This window comes from Camelus ferus, chromosome 15, assembly GCF_009834535.1.
Source record: "Camelus ferus isolate YT-003-E chromosome 15, BCGSAC_Cfer_1.0, whole genome shotgun sequence".
NCBI lineage: Eukaryota > Metazoa > Chordata > Mammalia > Artiodactyla > Camelidae > Camelus > Camelus ferus.
Window position 1 is genome coordinate 49,935,941 of NC_045710.1, and position 23,601 is coordinate 49,959,541.

At 45.4% G+C, this 23,601-nt stretch overlaps 1 protein-coding gene across 5 annotated transcripts in view; it reads left to right on the forward strand.

Annotated features, from left to right (window-relative positions):
- The window catches only part of ARHGAP25 (Rho GTPase activating protein 25), an 86,805-nt gene extending 75,925 nt beyond the window's left edge, over positions 1-10,880 (forward strand). For 3 of the 5 annotated variants that reach the window (XM_014566068.2, XM_014566070.2, XM_032497716.1), the window contains 4 exons: positions 225-346; positions 1,155-1,351; positions 4,789-5,321; positions 8,919-10,880. In XM_014566068.2, the coding sequence (XP_014421554.2) occupies positions 225-346; positions 1,155-1,351; positions 4,789-5,321; positions 8,919-9,126 (1,060 nt within the window). In that variant the 3' untranslated portion in view covers positions 9,127-10,880. The remainder of the gene's footprint in view (positions 1-224; positions 347-1,154; positions 1,352-4,788; positions 5,322-8,918) is intronic. The other 2 variants (XM_014566066.2, XM_014566069.2) reach the window with 1 other exon arrangement.
- The last annotated feature ends 12,721 nt before the right edge of the window (positions 10,881-23,601 follow it).

Here is a 23,601-nt window from a genome sequence, read left to right on the forward strand (position 1 = left end):
GGCCCCAGTGCCACCATCAGAGGCTGGGCTGCTTGTTTCTCTTCTTCCCTGATCTTGAATCTTTCAGGGCAGAGCTAAATTCTTGTAGTTTGAGCAGACTGGTCCCACTCCTGAGACCAGGAGGAAAGAGTTGGGACCCACCTCTGAGATCTTGTTGGTCCCAGGAAGTGCTCCCTTCTGATAACTTCCTGTTTCCTACTGTGGGATTTCCTGGCTGCTCACAGGTTCCTGCATGAAATCCAGCTGAACTGTGGTGTTAACAAGATGAGTGTGGACAATCTGGCTACTGTGATTGGCGTGAACCTCATCAGGTCAAAGGTGGAAGACCCTGCTGTGATCATGAGAGGTAAGGCTGGTCCCGTGGTAGAGGCAGGCGCAGAGGAAATAACAACAGTGGCATCACTACCAAATCGCTCTGTAATTGGCCAAGCATTTTCGGTTGATTAGCTCATGTGAGTTGTAAAAGAGCCCTGTGAAATAAGCGAGCAGGCATTGTGTCCATTCTCCAGGTCACAGCGGGACAGAGAAGTTAAAAGATTTACCAATTGTCACACAGTGCAATAGGCTGGCACAAACACAGCTAATGTTTCTTAGTCTTTTATTGCTTTTTAATACCCTTAACCAGAGAGAGCAAACAAGTGTGGTTTTATGAGGCAGCTCATAAAAAGGCTACTTGTTAAGCTGTGCTAAAAAGGTTCCTGAGGCTGTGTCTTGGCTCAATGAACAAGAGTCCTGACACAGAGTACTGATGTCTGCCATGGTTTTGGGGAGGCAGGATGCCCAGCACACGTTCGCTCTGTGTGCAATAAGAAATCAGATGTCATACCGAGGACACATCAGGAGAGAAAGATGTCTTCATTTTCTTTCCTGTCATATTGCCTGTTTCCTGATCAAAGACCGATTCAGAGGACTGTAGGCTGAAAATAGCCCTCTTTCAGCCCACTCCCATATCCTTCATCTATTCCATCCCTTCCATCATAATCTCCTACCCCAAGCAATTAAGAAGGGTCCTGTGAGGAGCAAAATAAGGTCTTTTGGAACCATGTAGCTTTAGAGTCAAGTTTAGAGACATTCCATGGGTAGAGACCCTTGAGGAATGCCTGCCCCCTGCTTCATGGTCCAGCACTATAAATCTCTTCCTTCTTTCTTTTCAGGGACTCCTCAGATCCAAAGAGTGATGACCATGATGATCAGAGACCATGAAGTCCTCTTCCCCAAGTCTAAAGATGCACCCTTATCACCTCCTGCCCAAAAAAATGACCCCAAGAAACCTCCAGTGGCACGAAGTTCTGTGGGCTGGGATGCTACTGAGGACACTCTAATTTCTAGAACAGACAGCGTCAGTAACATGGTAAGGGGCAGAGAGCCTTCCTCCTTCCATTTGACTCCTCTTTAGTCCAGGTCATTCCATGTGAGAGCTTCTCTGGGGTGTCTTGAACGATGCTGTGGCCATGGCCACAGCCAGTACAGACCCATTGGAATGCAACTTGAAAGCCTGGCCTCTTCCAAAATCTACTTTCCATGGGCATCGTGGAGGTGGGGTTAGTGATGTGTGCCAGTCCCCCAGTGGCTAAGCAATGGGAGTCCTCCGCTGAAGCCTACTCTGAAAGGGAAACCCTTTCAAACACAGTCCAGGGAAGTTCAATGAGCAAATTTTAGACCACAGTGTAAATGTTCTAGTGAGAGCTGTTGAAAATTCCGGGTGAACGCCCAGAAAGAACTGGTTTCCTGCTAAGCCATGGAACGTGATTCCTTTCTCAGAGTATGTGGTATGTTTGTGTAATATTTCTCATTCCCTGATAAGCCGTCTCAAGCATCGTCAACCCCCTCATTTGTACTGAAGGGCTGGGTCTCACGTTCCCAATGTCCAAAAACTCTCCAGACTCTCAAATTTAGACTATTTAAGGGCAATCATTTGCAAAGCTCAAATATTTTGACATATTTGTAAAGACAAATATTTTTTAAAAGGATATGTGAACTTTATATAGCAGCTTGATTCTTTACATGTGACCAAGAAATGAATTTAAAATTTCTGGTTGGCCAGGTAATGTCAGTTGCCTACAGTACTGTTCATCCTGAGGACGATTAAGAAAACATTGGAAAAAAAAGTAGGTAGTGGTGACGGTTGTGGTTTTTCTGGAGTGATGCCTATCTGGACACAATGCATTTTACTAATACTCTAAAATTAAATCAATATTTAGAAATGCTCATACTTCATATAATGAAATCATCCTACCATTTTTTAAAAATTGAAGTATAGTCGGTTTACAATGTTGTGTTGGTTTCTGGTGTACAGCATAGTGATTCAGTTATATATATACATAAATATCCTTTTCCATATTCTTTTTCATTATAAGTTATTATAAGGTATTGAATATAGTTCCTTGTGCTATACAGTAGGACTTGCTACTTAGCTATTTTATATGTAGTAGTTAGTATCTGCAAATCCCAAACTCCTGATTTATCCCTCCCCCTTCTTCCCTTATAGTAACCACAAGTTTGTTTTCTATGTCTGTGAGTCTGTTTCTGTTTTGTAAATAAGTTAATTTGTGTCATGTTTTTAGATTTCACATATAAGTGATATATGATATTTGTCTTTCTCTGTCTGACTTACTTCACTTAGTTTGATAATCTCTAGGTCTATCCATGTTGCTGCAAATGGCATTATTTCATTCCTTTTTATGGTTGAGTAGTATTCCATTGTATAAATATACCATATCTTCTTTATCCAGTCATCTGTTGATGGACATTTAGGTTGCTTCCATGTCTTGGCTATTGTAAATTATTCTGCTGTGAACACTGGGGTGCATGTATGTTTTCAAGTTAGAGTTTTCTCCCATCCTAACTATTCTTGAGAGTAGCCATTGTTATGCTCATTTGACAGGTTTCTACTATTTATTGTGACAGTATGGGTAGCAATGGGCAGGCACTGTGCTGGGGAACTTAAATAGATCACGTCTGGAGTCCTCACCATAACTGTAGGACAGAATTTAATTTATCATCCACATTTTACAGCTGAGGACCTGTAGCTCAGGGAGGTTGCCCAGATGGCCCAAGATGACAGCACTAGAGCGGTGGAGAGTGGGACTTAGACTTAGTTCTCACCTCAGGGCCCAGGTCCTTCTGACTCCAGGTGTGGTTGCTGAAACAGGTGAGTAGCTAGAAGCATTGGACGGACAGTTTGAGCCCTGATTTCCTGATTTTACACTTAGGGCTCAATCTTTTTCTTTCTCTTTTTATTTTAATCTAAAAATATTTAATATGTATGCGTGATTTTTAAAAAATCAGGAAGTTGGAAAGAGATATACATTGAGAACTTCTACTCCCTCTGCTCTCTCCACCAACCTTAGTCCTCCCTGCCTTTATTAGTTTCTTATTTATCCTTCCAAGTGTGCCTTTATGCAAATAAAAGAGTATATGAATGTAAATTATTTACCTCCCTTTTTATACAAAATGTAACACAATCTCTGGATCCCTCTCTCTCTAAACACACACACACACACACACACACACACACACTCACTCACTCAAACACACACTACTCTGTATCTTGAATTTTTCTATGTAGCAGTTTACCCTGGAGAAATTTTCATGTCAATACGTAGACAGCTACATCATAGGACTTCGTGTTTTGGGAGGTGTGTACGGTGTTGCATTCTGCGCATGTACCATCATCTACTCAGCCAGCCCCTATGGATGAAAAGGTGGTTTTCCTAAACAAGGATGCAGTGAATAACTCGACTGTGCTTCATTTTGTGCTCAGGCAGATATATGTCTGGGATAAATTCCCAGAAGTGGGATTGCTGAGTCAGAGGGATTGTAATCTGTAATTCTGATTAAAATTGTTAAATAGAAGCTGTGCCATTTTGTCCTTCCACCAGCAATGCATGAAATAACCTGTTTCCCTCCAGTTTCGCACACACAGTGTGTTGTCAGATTTTGGGGGGTTGCCCATCTGATAGATGAGAACGGTTATTTCAGTAATTTTAATTTGAGTCTTTCCTGTTACAAGAGAGTGCACACATTTTTCCTTGGCTGTAAGGGCCAGTTGCATTTTTTCTCCATCAAGTATCTGATCTTGTTCTTTGCCCATATTTGTATTGGTTATTGGTCTTCTTCTTCTCAATTTTCATGAACTTCATAGACTAGGGAGAGAAGCCTGTTGTCTGTGATACACACTGCAAATAATTCTGCCAGTTTGTCATTTCTTGTGTGATTTAGCATGCAGTAATTTCTTTGTTTTATTTTTAACTTGGGGGAGGGAGTCATGGAAACCCGTGTGGGTTGAATTTATCAAACTTTTCTTTTATGGCTTCTGGATTTTGGTCATAGGAAAACATCTCCATTCTAAGGTTATAAGAGAATCCCAGTTAAGGGCTCCTTACCACAAGGAAACAATTTATTTCAGTCAGTACTTCTCTAGAGCAAGAGTTCCTTCAAGTACAATATCCTTTTTTAAAAAATGCCATGCAGATATTCAAGTAATATGACAAATTAAGAGATGGTCTTCTGCTAAGTTATAGATTGCTACAAGATATTGAATATAGAATATAAAAAGGAATGTCTGTGTATATATACGTATGACTGAGAAATTATCCTGTACACCAGAAATTGACACAACATTGTAAACTAAGTATACTTCAATTAAAAAAAGAGAGAGAGATGGTCTTATAGAGTTTCATAGGTGTGCAGCCAGGAGACACTTCTTTCAAGTCTCTAATCCTTATCTTGGGTAATGTGACACATGTGGGAAAAACTCATGTAACATTCATGGCCATTTTTCTCTAGGCGAGCGACTCAGAGACAACCAGCCCCACTGGACAGCAGCCAGGTGATGGGTGTCTGGGAGACAGCAGCAAAGCATCCAGGGAAAAGCCAGGAGACTGGAAGACACAATCCCGGAAAAGGACTCAGACACTCCCTAACCGGAAATGCTTCTTGACGTCGGCTTTTCAAGGTGCCAACAGCTGCAAAGCGGAGATCTTTAAAAATGAGTTCTGGTCCCCTTCTTTGGAGGGGGCGGCAGGGGAAGGGCACAGGAGAACGATGTCTCAAGGTGTGCCGCAGTGTTTTGACTCCCAGAGGACTTCCACCTACGATAACGTCCCCTCCCAGCCCAGGTCCCCTGGGGATGCAGCAGCTGCACCGTTGTCTCTGGCTGATGACTCCAAGAGAGATGCTCTTGCCAGCCCAAACTCTGAAACCGGGCCTGGGAAAAAGAACTCTGGAGAAGAGGAACTTGAATCTTTGCAGAGGATGGTCCAGGAGCTGCAGAAGGAAATAGAAACGCAGAAGCACATGTATGAGGAACAGATTGAAAAGTAAGTCACAGACAGTGGAGCCTGGGCCACCACTCAGCTTCCATCTTAAAAGCAGTAAGGATTGTTCTGCTTTGCCAAAGAAGTGACATTCTAAAGCTCCAATTTATGGAAGACAGTATCTATAGCATTTGGGCCTAATAAGGAACAGGGTAAAAGAGAGAGGCGATGACTAAATTAGTAAAAACTCTAGGCTTTAGATTAAATTCATGAAAAGTTAAGGATGCAGCTTAAGTAGCTTAATCAGCTCTTTCCAAATAGTGGCTCTTTAAGCATCAACCTGTCTAAATGAATTAAGAGGAACTTTAAAACTTTTTTTGATATTAATGTCATTCATCAATTATGCAAATATTTACTGAGCACCTACTGTGTGCCAGGCACCATTCCATCCCAGCTTTTGGAGAACAGCACTGAACAAAACAGACAGAAGTCCCTTTGCTTACAGAGCATTCCTTCTAGCGGGGATAGATAGATCGTATGAATGGGTAATTAAAATCTGTGCTATGACGGATGGTGGGAAGTGTTATGGAGAGCCGTAAAGCAGGGCAGGAGGTTAGGGGGCTCACGAAGGGGGTTCCAGTGTTAAATAGGGCGGCTGGGGAGGGCTGCACTGAGAGGTGCCTGAAGGAGAGGAGGGAACAAGGGAGGTCCACACGGGGGTTGGGGGTGGGGATGGGGATGGAGGAGCAGGCCAGGGAGAGGGGACCAAAGCGCAGAGGCCACGGTAAGGGACCTGGTCCTGAGTGTTGATGCTGAGGAAGGGCGGTGGTGGGCGGACCCAGGGAGGAGCTGCCGGGAGAGGGCGGAGAATGCGGAGAATGCGGGAGGCCCGAGCACGGAGGGAGGGTCCGGTGAGCCACCTGAAGGCCCGAGTGAGGCATCGCTTCTGGGCCCCCCACCTGCCTGATGCTTCATCAGATCACATCACTGACGTCCCTCAAGCTCAGGTTGCCGGGGACAAACAAGACGCAGGGGCCGGTGACTCAGCTGTTGCCACAATTTCAGACAAACCCCTAAGATGCTCTGACGCAATTTACTCGCTTGAGTAGATCAATTTTCTTGAAATCTTTTCCACACCACTCATCTTACATGAGAGGAAACCTCAATCCAGATTTGCCCATGTTCACGCTATTCGAAAGGCAGTGAAATGTGAACCCAATGGGATTTTCAAATTAAGGGGACTGTTCGGTCCATGGAGACTCAGGTACGTGGAAGTGTTGCTGATAGATGCAACCGGTGTTCCAGCTTCTTGTCCTGTCCCAGAAAGAATTCAGAGACAAGATGTAGTGTTTAAAAAAAGTAAAGTGAGGACTTATTAAAGGATGGATAGGACACTCTCAAGGGGAGAGCGGGCAGGCTCAGGTGAGCGGCTGCCCTGAGTTTCTTTGGCAAGTTAGCTACATAGGGTGTAAAAATGAATGGGTGGAATATTCACTGGGGAGGGAAGGGTTTGGGATCGTATTCCCTGATTATCATCCCAGCTCCACCTTCCCAAAGGGAGGAGGGACTTTTGTCCTTATTTAGTCTGGATCAGAAGTGTCATGGTGTCAGTGCATGATGGGTACTTCTGATCTGCAAGGCTGATTTTATTGAAATGAGGGCATAATGAGTAAAAGGTTACATTCGGACACTGGAAATTCCTGCCTTTTCTTACCTTTCTTTGTTCTTCTCCAGGCCACTTGTCATTCCCAAAAGCATGATCCCTTATCAGCCCAAAGGTTCTTTCTTTTCTTTCTCTGCCCAGGGGCCCCTGCTGCTTACATGATGTGTGGTTTCCTGCATTTGGCCTGTGCCCCTCCTTTCTGCCCAATTCCTGCCATTTGGTCTGTGTCCCCCTTTCTCTGCTCATATCTAGCTATCTGCCTGCTCTAACAGAAGGAAGACTTTGATGAGTCCTGATACTTTGTTCCCTACAGAAGGTGGCCATCTAGAAGCCACACGTAGCTCCTTTGTCTAAGAACCTGAAATCAATGGTTTGTAGTCTCCGAAACGTGGGTGATGTCTTGGCGGTGACCACAGCAGCTTGAGAAGACTTCTAGTTTCTAACTTGGGTGTCATTGACAGAGGGGGGGCCCATGAGGGTGCCCTCTCCTGCTGAAGGGTACAGAGTCTCTTGAATCCACCATCGGGGGCCTCCCATCCCATCCTCAGGAGAGTGGGGAGAATGAACAGTCTGCCATGCCTGCTCTAAGCTTCATGTTTCACACACACCTTCTCATACAGTCCTCTCAATAATCCTGTAGAACGGGTAATGCCCCCACTTTACAGAAGAAATAGGGGCTTGAGAAATATAAAAAGGTTCCTGAAGGTTGCACAACTGGTCACCGGTGGGGCTGGGATTTGAACCAGGGCTGGCCAGCCTCCCAAGCCCACCCAGATTCAACCACTCCACTTGAGGCCACTGACAAGGTCTAGCTCAGTGTCTCTTTGGAGATTTCCTCCAAAGCAAGAGGGATAGGGGGATCTCCGAGAAGAAAATTAGATTTGTAATGGGTGGGCCAGAAGGACTGCGACTAATTTGGCTTGAAGAAGAAATAGCACAGGGAACTATATTCAATACCTTGGAATAGCCTATAATGAAAAAGGAACATATACATAAAACTGAATCACTATGCTGTACACCAGAAATTAACACAACATTGTAAACTGATTATACTTCAATAAAAAAATTTAAAGAAAAGAAGACATAGGCTAGGGTAGGTGAGGCTTTAGGGAAAGGTCGTTATGTGCAGAATGGGCCAAGGCCGGTGAAGATAGAAGGCAGGGCTGGGCTCAAGCTGGAGCTCAAGTCTTCGTAGACAAATGAACAGGCTGTTGGGTAGCAGGGAGGCAGCATCTCACAGAGTGAAATTCTGAAGCAACTTTCCAAACACAACATCCTCACAGGCCTGGAATTCCCTCCTTTGGCTTAAAAAATGGCATATGCACTCTCATTCCTGAGGGTTAATCCAGCACCACCTTGGGGCACCTGGGCACCTGGGACTAGGCTAGGATTTGGGCCAGTAACAGTGAAAATCCTGGGAATTCAGGAATCCAACAGATCCTTCACTGGGAGTGGTATTCAGAAGTGAGGATGAGACAGGCAGGACCATTGCCCCCAACGGGCAGTTCCCTGTCCTCTAAATCTTGATCCCCAAGAGCCTGAAGTAGAGACGAGTCAATCTGTGCTCCCCATTGAAGCAGGATGAGAAGGCACTCGTGAGTGCACAGGTGCTGGGAATTTGGAATCTGGATGGGGTTCAGCAGGCCCTCAGTTTCCACTGAGCAGGACAGGTGCAAGGGCCGTGGGGGTGCAAATAGCAGGGGCGGTCTCTTCGTTCAAAGACTTTCTTGTGGTGGAGTCTACAAAACAGAAAATGACCTGAAAAACAGCACAAGAGATGTCATGAGACGGACGTTCCATGACAAAAGGGGTTCAGACAGGCTCTGGGAATTCAGGTTTAGCGGGCAGACCTCCTGGCCGTATAACCAAGAGATACTGGCTGGCGATGGGTCTTGTGATGTGGAAAGTGAAACAGACAAAGGAGGTTGTGGGCCAGGCCGGAGGGAGAGTCTAGCGGTTACGCCCTGTCCTCTCATTCTTTCCTTTCCTTCCTGTAGCCTCGAGAAGGAGAACTATGACGTCTGGGCCAAGGTGGTGAGGCTCAATGAAGAACTGGAGACGGAGAAGAAGAAGTCGGCAGCCCTGGAAATCAGCCTCCGCAATGTGGAGCGCTCCCGGGAGGACGTGGAGAGGCGGAACAAGGCCTTGGAAGAAGAAGTCAAGGAGTTTGTCAAATCGATGAAGGAGCCCAAGGCAGACGCTTGAGGGTCCCAGCAGCACCACAGAGACAGCCTGCGGGGACCCCGCACGGCGCACTTTCTTGGTGCCCGCTGATGACCAGGAGACATAATTGCTCCCCAGGAGGGAGAGGACGTTTGTGGGGAGAGCGTCCCACTTCCCAGTGAATGAACCAGTGGAGTTTGCAGGAGGATGAGGGTGAGCAGGGACTCGTGTGGACACCTCTGAGCCCCTGAGGCTGTATTTCAAAGGCTTGCATGATGGTGGTCTCAGGCCAAGTGGAAGGGACCCTCCAGGGCAGGATGGCTGTGTCCAATCGAGACTTTGAAGCAGGCCACATCCCAGGACCCAGGCCACAGACTGCCCCCAACAGAGGCTGGATGGAGGCGTTAGTTCTTTGTTTCCTGTGTGGAACAACTCATCTAGAAAGACTGGCCTCTGAGACACAGGGGCAGCAAATGATACTCAGCTTTCGAGTGGGGTGCAGGGGTGGGCCATGTTTTGAGGGGCTGCACCTGCTGAAGTCAGGACCCCATTCTGCCACCCCCACTGTGATGCACACTCTCCAGGCTTGGAGACTCAGAATTAGTATCACACAAGGACAAAACAAGCAATAAACTGTATTTATGAATGCAGAATCAATTAGAAAATTATATTCGAATAAAGGAGGAAAAAAAAAAGAAGAAACAGGGCTGCTGTGAATCTGTACAATGCCTCTCTGACAGCAGAGGGCTCTCCTGCCTGGGGCAGGTGCACCCAGCTCTGGGCACAGGACCTGATGAGCAGGGCACGGGCCGCTTTCCAATTCCACTTGCCTTTCCAGTGGCCACGACCGCATAGGGCGGGCCCAAATGATACGACTTCCTTAGAGGCTGGTTGGGGGTTTAGATAGTGATGGTCCCAAAATGCAGGTGATTTTACCTTTTAAAGGGACCTGAGGCACTTAAAAAAATAGCTGGGAGAGGGGCTTCCTTAGCTGACAGCTGACTTTTCTTTCTACATAAAGCCAGCTTGGCAGAGGTCCCTGGTGAGGCCCCCAGGCCTTGCTAGATGGGATGGTGGATCTTTAACGGTTTTTGTCATTGACAGGCAGTCTCCAAGCTCTTTTGGCCATTTGAAAATATTTGTGCACACCCTCTCCCATATAGGTATATTTATTTATTTATGACTTATATACGTGTGCTACTGTATCGCTAGATCACAGATATCATAAAACGTACACAGGGAAGAAACTGAATGATGATGAGATAAAAACAAATATAAGTTTTCAAATGTGCTTTCAGCTCTGGAGACCACTGCTGACCAAATTCTCAGCAGGTAGCACCTGTATTAATGTAACATATTTCATCCCATTGCTCCCACAAATTTACTGGAACTCTTGAAGTCACGTGGCTGAATTGGTGATTTGGAATCTCCAGTTACCACAAAAAGAAATGTGCCTTCCCCAGCATCTATGTCTCCTCCATTATTCCTTTTTCACCCTTTGTTTTCTTATTTTCTCTGTGTTTCTTCTCTCTGGTTAATCCCCGCTGCCCGTGGCCGTGATGCGCTATTCAGAGTGAAAGGGATGGACGGGGTGGGGGTGGGTGGTGGTCAGTGGCTCTCAGTCCTGCCACCCAGGCCCCGCACCACCCACCCCCAGCTTCCTGAGGACCAGACGGACAAGGACAAGGATGACACCTGGAGCTTTTCCTTAGAGACTTGCTTACAAAAGATTAGGGTGCCGGGAGACTGATTGGGAACGTTACTAAGTAAAGCAATAAAGTATTTGATTTTCTGGAGTTTGCTTTTTTTTTCGATTACAGAATAACACAGAAACACTTCTGGAACACCTAGCGTACACTGATGAATGCCTCCAGTTCCGCAGGCTGGTGTTCCAGGTTCTCCCGAGGGTTCCTCACATTGACTCTTCGGATGCTAATACAGACTTGAGGATGGAAGTAGCCAGCTTCACAGTTCCAAAGGGAACATTTGTTTGAAGGTGCAAAGGAAAGGCCCCGAAGCCTGTTTGTTGAGGGGTCCACGTCGTGAGACCTTGCTGGGGCTGGGAGCGAGAGCACAGGCTGAGCGGAAGTCCCACGATTGAATCCCAAGCCCTTGCTGGTCAGGTGATGCTTCTCGTACTACGCCTTCCACCAGTATCGCGAGGTAACAGAGCCGCCAGAGTGTCAACTCATCATCCCAATCCAGAGGGGACCTGGCTTGCCTAAGCCACCACTGCCCTCTCCTGTGCCACCCTCCGTATAAGAAGAACACACCTTGATTGTGGTGATGGTTTTCATGGGTGTAGACATCTATCAAAATTCATCAAATTGTACATCTGAAATATGTGTAGTTTACTGTACAGGAATCATACCATTTAAAAAAAGGTGTTAAAAAATAAAGAACATAAGAAAGAGTTTTTCCAGGACTCCAGGTCCTCATGAATCCAAGGAAAGTTTAGGAAAGAAAATCTGGGGTCTGATGTCACTGTCCTCAGTGCCCTAAAAGGCCACCTAAGAGGTGCTTGGAGCATAGCTCCTGGCCTCACCTGGACCTGGGAGCCAGTTTCTGGAAGGCAGAACCAGACTGACCTATGCCACTGGAGCTCTGTTGGACCCTGGAGTTCCCACTGTTACTTTCAAAGCCCTTCCAAGGGCAGGATCTGCGGAACCTGCCTTTTCCCAGCCACCCACCGCCTTCACCTCACTCTCTCTTCTGCCTGCACAGGTACCAAGAACCTGAAAATGTCTACAACATGCACTTTAAAACTCCTGGCCCTCTTTCTACCAGCATTCTCCATTTCCTCATGGGCTGGCACATGTCAGAGCATTTTCTCCTAAGTATGAGGCAGATCGGATGGTTTTCCATGTCCGTGCACTGGACAGGACACTTTGTATTAGGGGGCTGGCTGAGATGAGTCCTGCCTTCCTGTTTGGGCAGCTCTAACAAAATACCACAGCCTGGGTGCTATTTATTTGTCTCAGTTCTGGAGGCTGGAGTCTGAGATGAGAGGTGGGGCAAAGATCCTCTTACGAGTTGCACACTTCTCTGTCTATCCACATGTGGCAGAAGCGGGTAAGGAGCTCTGTGGGGCCTTTTTTGTAAGACACCTTTATGACTGACTTACCTCCCAAAGGCACATCTCTTAACACCATCATCTTTGTCGGGGGGTAGGACTTTCACATACAAATTTGGAAGGAGGGCAGAGCACACATGTTCAGACCAGAGCAATTCCCTTCGAATGGATCTGGGTGCATCTGAGGACTGGAGGAATGGAGTGCATCTCTGGTACAGAGCCTGCTGCAGAGGATGTAAGCAATAAACGTTTTTGTTATTGTCATTTCAACCAATTCTTTTCAGTTCTGCTTAGAGGCCCATCCTCTCAGACCAGCATGGGGCAGGAGACTCCCAGGCAGCCTAGGGCTCTGGAGAAAGGGAGGACAAGGAGCCCCATGACAGTAGCTGATGGCTGGGTTCCCGGCTCGAGACAGGAGGATGTGTGTGCACTGATGTCATGTAAACTTCCACATTCCACCACTTCCTCTGCAGATGCCATCAGCGGTCAGGCCGTCTGCTTGCCGGGGAGCAGAGAGATCACTTAGAGGCTGTGTCTGCAATTCGCACGGGCTGCCTTTACAAGAATTAAATGAAAGCTTTCATCCCGACGGAGAAGGCTGGGTGAAGGGCGGCCCCAAGGATGGAGATTCAGCTGTTGCTCAAGGCTGGCATTTCGTCAGCAACAGGGAGAGTCACTGACTGACTTCAGACGAGGAGTGAGCAGAGCACACACCCAACTGCAACATCAACCTCTTTCCTCCGATGCCTGAAAACTATCTTAGGGTCACAGAACAATAGCACAGGAAGACACCCTTGAACTTGTCTAATCTATCCTGTTTATTTTATTTTTAATTTTTTTATTGAAGTATAATTAGTTTATAATGTTGTGTAAATTTCTGGTGTACAGCATAGTAATACATACATACATATATATATATATATATATTCCTTTTAATATTCTTTTTCATTATACGCTATTACAAGGTATAGAATATAGTTCCCTGTGCTATACAGTAGGACCTTGCTGTTTATCCATTTTGTATATAGTAGTTAGTATCTGCAAATCCCAAACTCCCAATTTATTCCTCTACCCCTCGCTTTCCACCCCTGGTAACCACAAGTTTGTTTTCTATGTTTGTGAGTCTACTTCTGTTTTGTAAATAAATTCATTTGTCTCATTTTTTTAGATTCCACATACAAGTGCTATCGTATATTTTTCTTTCTCTTTCTGGCTTACTTCACTTAGAATGACAATCTCCAGGACCATCCACATTGCTGCAAATGGCCTTTTATTCTTCTTTATGGCTGAGTAGTATTCCATTGTATAAATTTACTGCATCTTCTTTATCCAGTCATCTGTCTGTGGACATTTAGGTTGCTTCCATGCCTTGACTATTGTAAATAGCACTGCTATGAATATTGGGGTGCACGTATCTTTTTGAATTATAGTTTTTTTTTGGATATATGCCCAGGAGTGGGACTGCTGGATCATACGGCAAGTCTATTTTTGGTTTTTAAAGGAATCTCCATACTGTTTTCCATAATGGCTTCACCAAACTACATTCCCACCAACAGTGTAGAACTAACCTGTTCATTTAATGGATAGTGAAACCAAGGCTCAGAGACAAACTGAACTGCCAGTGTTCACACAGCGATAAGGAAGAGGATTAAAGTTAGATGATTTTTGAGGGCTTCTCTGATCCACTGTTCAGTGGTTCTTGTGAGCCTTGGCTTTTAAGAGTTCTCCCCCCTAGACCATGACCATGCTATGAACACCAGTTACTAAATGCTTCCATAATATGGAGCTGGGCCCAGCTATTGGTCACAACTAAGACCTGCCTAATATGGTACCATTTTCCACCTACTTTGTATTACCAGTGCTGTCCCAAGACAGTGGTTCTCTGTCTTGGCTACACAACAGAATCTCTTCCAGGATCTTCTTTAAAAATTCTGGTGCTCAAATCCTACCCCATACCAACTGAATCAGAATCTCAGAGGGTGGAGCCTGAGATTTTTTTTTCCTTAAAAAAACTTTCCAGTTAATTCTAATATGTAGACAGGATTATTAAACATGGTTCTAAATCTGCTAAGTTTGGCTCAAGTCATGACTAAGGATAATATTAAGTCTACCTTCTCCTCTCTCCTGTCTCCAGTCAACACCACTGCACTGTCTGTCCTCCCTACTTCCTGGTTGATCAGGTATTCACTCATTTAGGATAAGAGATGCCCAAGAGATAGAAACTGGATTTATGTTCTAAACCCATCTTTCAGATGGGGAAAACTCAGCCTGAAGATATTACCAAAAAAAAAAATCTCAATACAACAGTGGCTTAGTCATGAACAAATCTGAAGAGTTTAAGACTTCCTTAATCTATGGGGTCACTCTCAGCCTACTTTAAGGGCGGACTCTATACACAGGCAAAGAAGGTAAGCACTTGAGGGCTTGATTTAAAGAGTCCTGAGAACATCTCTGATTAAAACCATTGTAACTGACTATACTTTAATAAAATTTTTTTTAAAAAACTCCCTTTCAGACTCATAGAAGATTGAGGAATGTCCACCAGGAGCCTTTGGGATATGAACCACAAGTGTGACCCTACTGAGAGACATCCATGAAGCCTCCCACCATCAGTAACACCGTCTTTATAGCATATAGGTATCTGATTCCCAGCAGGGAGCTGTGTAATGAAGGAATGGGATCCTGGCCGGATAAGCCGTGCTGTGGGTGGAGGGATGGACCGAGTAGGGGATGTCACTGCAGAATAGTACAGTGAGGGGCCCTGGTCACCTGAGAGTACAGGTCTGGGATGGGTGAGGAGGCAGAGCCTTAAAAGGGGGCAGGGAGACTCCGGTAGCAGGATAGACATTTGCTGTCAGGCAAACCTGACAACTGATCAAAGTTGGCCCTTTGACTTCCATTTCTGCTTTTATCTCCGATTTACTGATTGGTGTCCTCCCGGGCCGCCCAGGCCATCACATTCAACCATCATCCTGGATCCTTGATCAGTGTCATTATTAACATCATAACAGTAACCACCATTAATGAGCAACAAATACTATTTATTCTGTCAGGCACTGTGCCAAGCATTTTGTACCTGTGATCTCCTTTAAATCTTAAATCGGCTCTTGGATTAAGTACTATTCTATTGATTTTACAGATGAGGAAATCAAAGTTTCGATGCAGCAGGGCTGGGAACTAAAGCAAGTCTGTCCAATCTGCTCAGTGCTGTATTGGCCTTGCCCTCGTGTAGAGAAGGACTGAAATGAAGAAAGTGATCTCTAAATAATGGTGGATTAAAATAAAATTTCCAAGGAAAAAAATCACCAATTTTGCCTTTTCTGATTCAGTGTCAAAGTGGAGAAATATCTGCAGGTAGATGCCTCCCCCACAACCCTGAGTCGCACCCCACCTGCTTGCCCTGAGGACGCCTGGAGGTCACACATCACCTGGTCTTTGCCTGGAGTGAATTCAGGGTCCTCTGTCATCAACCCAACACGTAAAAGATCTCTTGGGAGTAACTTTGGGACTGGGGTCTCCTAAGAGTCTCCAGTTCCAGTGTGTTAAGGAGTGAATCTCCTTAGTCTGAATTTCCTCACTTATTTTTAACTCTCCTTTCTATTTAGAAAATCCTTTTCTCTTCCTAAGAGACTAGAAGGTCCCTCAGTGGGCATATTGGATACGTTTGAAGGATGTACTGCCGGTGAGATTGTTGAGAGAAAAACCTCCTCCTGTTCCATGTAGGGGTCTCTATGTGAATGGGGGGAAGGTCATAGGGTCACGCATTCCCCATCCTTTCATCTTACTTAAATGTATGCTCTGCCCTGTGGAACGTTAGCATAAAACTGCCCATTCTAGCTGGAAGCTTGCAGCTTCTGAGTGTCAGGCACTGGAACGTCTTCAGCCTGTATCACATGGTCTGTTTCCAAAATACTCCTGGTAGATCAGCCAGCAGAGGAAATGTTGCCATGTGACTGCTCTAAACCGAGGCTTGACTAATGATGCATTTACCTGTACCTCTGCTTCTTACCTTTTTATCATTACTGCCTTTCGACGAGGATGCAAAGCCCTTATTTCTCTTAGAAGTCACTCCTTCGTGGCTGCAAAACAGAGCAGCCTTTTGCCTGTCAGCTAGCCTGGGGCTGACACCAAACACATTCAGCGGGAATTGGAGCTTGACCACCAGGAAGCAGGTGGTCTGGATTAATTATAGTGTCTATTTTAGGGCTGGATATGACCTTCAATGAAAAAAAAAAAAAAACCCTAGTCAGAAAAAGCCACTACCATTCTCTTTAATACTGAGTTTACTCACCCGTGGAAATACTGGTTATGAAGCAAAACTAATACCTTAAGAATCCAGCTACCATCTCCAAGTTTCTCATGTAAGACTTCACAGTATTGGACTCAATTATATGCACATCAATTGTTTGGCTTTCTATCCGTGCTGCTTATTTAATCCTTGACAGTTGTTACTGCGTGTTTTCCTTGCTCTTCTGAGAATATTGGAACTCATCCCCCAGAGCATTTGAGGGTTACTGACAAAATAAAATACATAGAAATCATACGGCATCCAGCAGCTGGGTAGTTATGTTGTCAATATACCGTTACTTAGCACAAGTGAATTGCACCCAAGACATAGCAAAATGTTACAATGCTGATTCTTCCTCCTGCTGCTGAGTGTTTTAGAAGAGCTACATTTGTAAGGGACATTTTTAAAAACATAATTCATTTATCGAGTGCTTTCTATTTCCTAAGCATGATAGACTGCTTTACCAGCAATATGTCAATTAAGTTTCACAATAAACTATAAGGTAGTTACTGGTATTATCTCCATTTTACAGATGAGGAAACTGAGGCTCCACAAGGTTAAGTCATTTGCTTAGGCTCACGATTAGTATTCTACCTCTAAGAGGCAACTTTTTTTTTTTTCATTTGAACACCTGAAATTAGAATGTCCAATGTGTGTTTTTCTTAACACCACAGAGCAGTTAATTCTGACACTCTACTGGGAGACAGCATCAGAACTCCATGTTCAGGGCTCAGTCCCACAAGACTGCTCCCTCCTCCACCACTTCAGATGCCAATTCCAAGTGCAGGTTGTCACCTGTGTCTCTGACCGACTGGCTATAGATCAGAGGTCCCCATCACCTTCTCCTTGGATTTGATTAATTTGCTAGAGTAGCTCACAGAATCCAGGGAAACATTTAACTTACTAGATCATCGGTTTATTAGAAAAGGATACAACTCAGCAACATCCAGGTGGAAGAGCTACATTGGGCAAGATACATGGGAAGAGACGGGGAATTTCCACGTTCCCCCAGCTCCAACACCTCCATGTGTTCACCAACCGGAAGCTCTCTGAGCCTCGTTCTTTTGGCTTTTATGGAGGCTTCATTTCATAACCACAGTTGATTAAATCAGTGGCCATTGGTGACTGAACTCAGTCTCCAGCCCCTCTTGCCTCCCCGAGTAAATGACGAAACCAAGGGTATGGACCTCTGAATCTTATCTTCTTCTTTTCCTGGCATTCTTGTTTAAATTGTTATTTTAATTTTTCATCTAATGTATGGTTTACTTTATATTATTTAAATGTGTGTGTGAAATTAAGAATAGTAATGATCAGAGTGGTTACAATCACTAGCATTTATTGGATGCTGAATATCGCCGGCCAGGCTGTTCTAAGTGCTTTTTTGTATTAAAGGAGTTAATCCTAACAAAGCCCCCAGAACGAGATAGCATTCTTCCCTTTTTACAGCAAAGTAACTTGCTTCTGCTTTTGCTCCTGCCTTTTACTGTGACTCTGCAAACTGTCTCGCGTCCAAGGAAATCATTTTTCTGACAGTTTCTGGGGGTAGAGATGGAGTTGGGGCACATTAGGGCAATGCTAACACTTCCAACAATCTTCAGTAATTGGGTGACTCGTTCATCTGACAAATTGACTTTCGGCAAATGTGTCTGCTTCACATACTAATAGCCAAGCTTGGCCAATTGGAAATAGAGAATTACTGGAAACCGGAGTGGAGTGAGGAGGGAACAAGCGTGAGTGAATTCACATCGGATAGGAAAAGAGTTAGTGGGTACAAGGCAAGGCAGAGGGTGCTTCCTGGACCACCGAACTGACGACAGGGGCTGGGGGCGAGGTGGGGTGGGGCAATGGTTAGAGACCCTGCAGAGAGGATCAGAAGGGGCAGAGAAAGCTCTCCATTTGGAACCCCGGGGGGTGAGTGCCTCCTGTCTCCGGGCTGCCTGAGCAGCTGGACCGCTGAAGGGGTGAACACAGCTCCCTCACTCTGCTGTCTTCCAGCTGCACCTTGCCCTCCAAGACTCCACCTGACTGCTCACCCCAGGGAAGGGCACCTTTTCCTCCGCACAGAGGCACACTCAGCTCGCTAAGCCCAGAGCCTGCAGGGATGCACCAGCCCACAGTGGACATGGTGTTTAGCTGACACCAAGGAGCCATACGGGCTGCCGATGACTTTCCAACAGGGATCTGGGTGGAGCAGAAATGGCAGCGAAGCCCATTAAAAATGAGGAAGTTCGGGTCTGCCACACTTGTTACAAGTAACTTGGTAAAACCTCAGAGACAGAAGGGAGAAGAGGATTCTGAGATCTCAACAGATTTGCCAAGAAGTTCATCTTAAGATGGCTCTTTATTCCTAACTGAAGCCATTCTTATTACCTTATGGCAGATGGAAAGCTCTCTTGTAGATAAAAAAAAAAACTAAATCAATAGTGAAAAAATTTAGAAATGGAGAGACTCAGTAGGCTACAAATTTAGTAACAGTAGCCCAGATTTCCATTCTAAAATTACTTCCTTTCTCTAGTCTAGGTGGTGGGTGGCACCGGGTAACTGTAAACAGGGGTATTACCTTGGGAGACCTGTACCAAGTCTGGAATTATTAAGTCTACGTCGAGGTGCACTACGCATCTAATCGCATCATCGGACCATTCTGCCGCATTTATCTTTGCCTGCCAAGAGTACAGGATCAAATGTAGAGAACTGCCAGGCCAGCGCCCTTTTGGAGGACCTGCGCCCCGTCCCACCCTTCATGCGTGCACACAGCCCTGGTCCCTGGGTGACCCCAGGAACCGCTGTGTCAGCTGAACACGCTCCTCAGCCCAGCTTGGCTGTCTGGCTCTGGGGCCCAAGACAAATGCCGAGACAAGGCTGTCACAGGAACCTGTATGCTGCTGCTTTAAGGTGTCTGCTCAGTATGCATCGTCACATCATTCATGTGACTGGCAGTGCAGGTGTCCCCATGAGACATCACTTCCCTCACCCATAAACTGGGGTAACGGGCAGATCTAATAGGACCAAATAGGATGATGCTTGTAAAAAGTTTATATACAAACATGAGCCGTTGGCCTGAGGATTAAGGTACTCTGCCCTTCAAGACTCCCGAAATAAGGAATCCTCCTTAAAGCAGGCTTTGCACCCTATTTCCCTGTCTGCACTCTGGCTCCTTGAGCAGGGCACGGATTCTCCCCAGCCCCCTCTGACTGCCTGGATGAGAGGCCTTGCCTGCTGGAAGCGCATCTAGGTCTCTGGGTGCAGCCCGGGAAAATGGGCTGTTATTACACACAAAGTCACAACAGGAAGTTTCAAGTCCTCGACCCAGTGTGCACACAGGGAGCTTCCCACACAAGAATGTGCTTATGCAGCTCGCAGAGCCCTGGGGACCCGGCTCCTCCACTTTGCCCTCCAGGAGCACTTGGTTTGGAGGAAACACCGGGAAGAGAAACAGAAGCCAGGCTTGTGCCTTCAGCCAAAGCCTTGGGTGCTAAGACAGAAGGATAAAGAGATGGATAAACGTAGAAGCTTCCTGCTCACCCCTCCACGACACCAAGAAAGCCATCTTTCTAAAAAACAAAATCCCAGAATGTTCTTTAATACCCTTTTGAGAGCCAAAACAGTTCAAGGTGGTGAACAATGAACATTTGCCATTTATATCGACTCCGGAGTGAGGGTTACCTGAATTTGAATCCCAGTTCTGTTCTATTCAATAATACCATTTGAATTCTGCATCACCATTAAAATCATTAGAAAAACTCCCAGCTTTGGTGTGTTAGCTTTCTAGGGCTTCCATAAACAACAGAAATTTACTCTCATGGTTCTGGAGGCTAGAAGTCCATGATCAAGGTGTGGGCGGGGGTGGCTCCATCTGCGGTCTCTCTCCCTGGCTTGTGGATGGCCGCCATCTGCCTGTATCTTCACGAGCTCTTTCCTCCGTGTGCATCTGCCCTGACCTCCTTTTCTCATAAGGACCCCAGTCACTGGAGGAGAGCCCATCCTAATGACCTCATTCTACCTAATTACCTCCTTCATTACGAAAATCTCTCCAAATACGGTCACATTTTCAGGTAGTGCAGGGTTAGGGCTTCAACAGATAAATTTTGGAGGCAGACACATTTCAGCCCATAACACCTGGTCACCTTTTCAGTATCGTCACTTCCATCTCCCGTGAAGACAGATCTCGACCTTTCAGAATTCCTTCTGCTCATCAGTAAAAGTTCTAATATCTTCATAACCAGAAGCCAGGGGCTATTGTTTTATTTTCTCTTAAATTTTCTATCATAAGAGATGAAGAAGATCAGAACTCTAAAATGTTGTTGACCCATGGATGCTGAAAAGGGCATTGGGTGAGGGCTAGGAAATCTAGCTTTTACTTGTAATACACAGTATTATAATTATATCCTTTATTAAACTAATAATAATAATAATAATAATAATAGTAATAATAATATTAGGAAGGTGTGATGAGGCACTATTGAACTTGACCCAGGAACCCTGAACGCCCCAACCTGTACTCACTCAGCTATTACTGTGGGGATATGCCAGACAATTGCATGCTCTTTATTACTATAAAGATTTTTGCCCGGAACTACAGTTTAATCCCTCAGTGATGTGGGCTGGACCTCGTGGCAGCACAGGGGCCCTTGGTACCTGGGAGAGAGGTGAGTTTGCTGCCTGCTCTTGGACTGAGCTGCCGCCTCCGCCCCTGTGTGCTGGGCACCCCCACCCCGACAGTGAGAAAAGGCAGACCTAGGCAGAAGCATCTTCAAGGAAAGGAGGGGAGGAGAGTACTTTCCTTAATCCTCATGGAGAGCTTTTCTAAGCCGCTCACTCCAGACTCCGCCCCTACCTGTGTCCCAGCTGGCAGAAGGCAGGACAACGTAATCGTGTGTGTGTGTGTGTGTGTGTGTGTGTGTGTGTGTGTAAAATTCACATCTCTTGATTCTAAACAGTCCCCAAAAGAAAATAATCAGGGACGGGGAGGTGGTGGCAGCAATGCCGTGACTGTACCCTACCCACCCCGTAGCTGAGGCTTTGGGGTTAACAATAAGGAGACCTCCGTGAAGGTTTGGAGTATCCATTCCCTGCAGGTTCACGGAACACTGCTAGCATTTGGAGAAACGTCCCCATAAAGGTGAAGATGGCATTTCTGAATGCCTCCCGTGGACTATAGGCCTTTCTGTTAAACCCAGTGTGAATGAGGGAAGAAGCCACTGGAAAGTCAAGAAGTGTTGGTGACCCACTCCTGCCACTAGTGGGAGCTCTCAGCTCGCGCCTCCATCAACCAGAGGCCACGTTAGAATACCGGGTGAGGAGATTTTGATGGGGCTTTTGGACCAGGAGATGAGAGACTGAGGTCAAAACTCTCCCCTATGGTCTTATCTTCTGAGAGTCTTACTACTCCACATAGTTTGGCGAGAGAGGCCACCTCTTCAGTGCCTTGCACACTGTGAGATGAAGAGATGAAGGAGAGGGCCCAGGGTACAGAGGCCCCGGAGGCCAGACCACCTGCTTCCAGGGTGTCAGCTTCAGCTTGCCCAGAAACTAGACAGAAAGCGTTCATCTTAAAAGCCCCAGACATTCACCCTGGCCCAGCCTCTAGAATTTACAGCAAAAGCCTTATTGAAATAAAGTGGTCTTTCTTGGAGAGCCCCCTCTGTACATTGTCCCTAAAAACCAGGGGTAATAAGAAGATGATGAGGTGGGTACTGGCATCATCAACCCCATCTGGATACATCCTCATTAAGATTCACATTCTTCACTATTTATAATAGCCAAGTCATGGAAACAACCCAAATGTCCATCAACAGATGACTGGATAAAGAAGTCGTGGTATATTTATACAATGGAATATTATTCAGCCATAAAGAAGAATAAAATAATGCCATTTGCAGCCACATGAATGGACCTGGAGATTGTCATTCTAAGTGAAGTAAGCCAGAAAGAGAAAAAAATTACCATATGATACCACTTATTTGTAGAATCTTAAAAAAAATACACAAATGAACTTATTTGTAAAACAGAAACAGACTCACAGACATAGAAAACAAACTTATGGTTACCAGGGAGGAAAGGGGGTGGGAAGGGATAATTTGGGAGTTCGAGATTTTCGGATATGAGCTACTATATATAAAACAGATAAACAAGTTTTTACTGTACAGCACAGGGAACTATATTCAATATCTTATAGTAATCTATAATGAAAAGAATATGAAAACGCATATATATATGTTCATGTATGACTGAAGCACTGTGCTGTACACCAGAAATTGATACAACACTGTAAGCTGACTATACTTCAATAAAAAATTAACATTGTTATTTTTAATTCCCCAATTTTGATCGTACCAGTTTTCTCCTCCATCCAAGTCATTGTTCTAGGAAGGATGGTGCTGAGTACAGCTGTAGATTTGTGGCTACCAATGGAAACGGCTGCTGAGAATCAAATGTGGATAGAGTCTTCCCTCAATACCGAGAACAAGGTCCCGCTGGCATCATGCTGGCTGGTTTCACTCCACTGCACTTATCGGAGTTTGTAGTAATGCATGTTGGGTAAGATAATTCGATTAATGTTGGTCTCATCCACTAACCTGTAGATCCGTGGGGCACAGACAGTGTCCATCTGGTTCATGCACGGGCCTCAGTGCTCAGCAGTGTTCCTGGTCCCCAGGTAACTGACTAGTCAGGGGGTGCCCAAACTGTGTGCGGAGGTACTCACCGTAGGAGCTGCAGCAAACTCACAAGGGCACCACGATATTTTACATTCTCAAGGGAAAGATAGTGACCCTCAACCTTTGTGGGACCTGGACCAACTACCGGCTTGAGGTAGTTTATAGCTTCGACATTAGATCATCGGCATTCCTTTCAATGACATCAAACATTTTGGAGCCGGAAGTTTGGTTATTGCTGTAATAAAATGTGAGGGCTGCACAAAAATCAACATGGAACTGGAAACGAGAGAGATGGGGTCCAGTCTGATTCCAAGGTGTGGGAAATCATGCAGTCCCCGACACGAGCACATGTCCCATGAATAACTGTAATTATCGATGGTTTTTTAAGTAAAGTACACGCTTCACTATGTACATCATTGGAAAGGGAGGCCACTCGGGAGAAACTCTCACACTAACATTCTCATCTTGGAGATGTTGATTCTATGTTGTTTAAAAGTGAA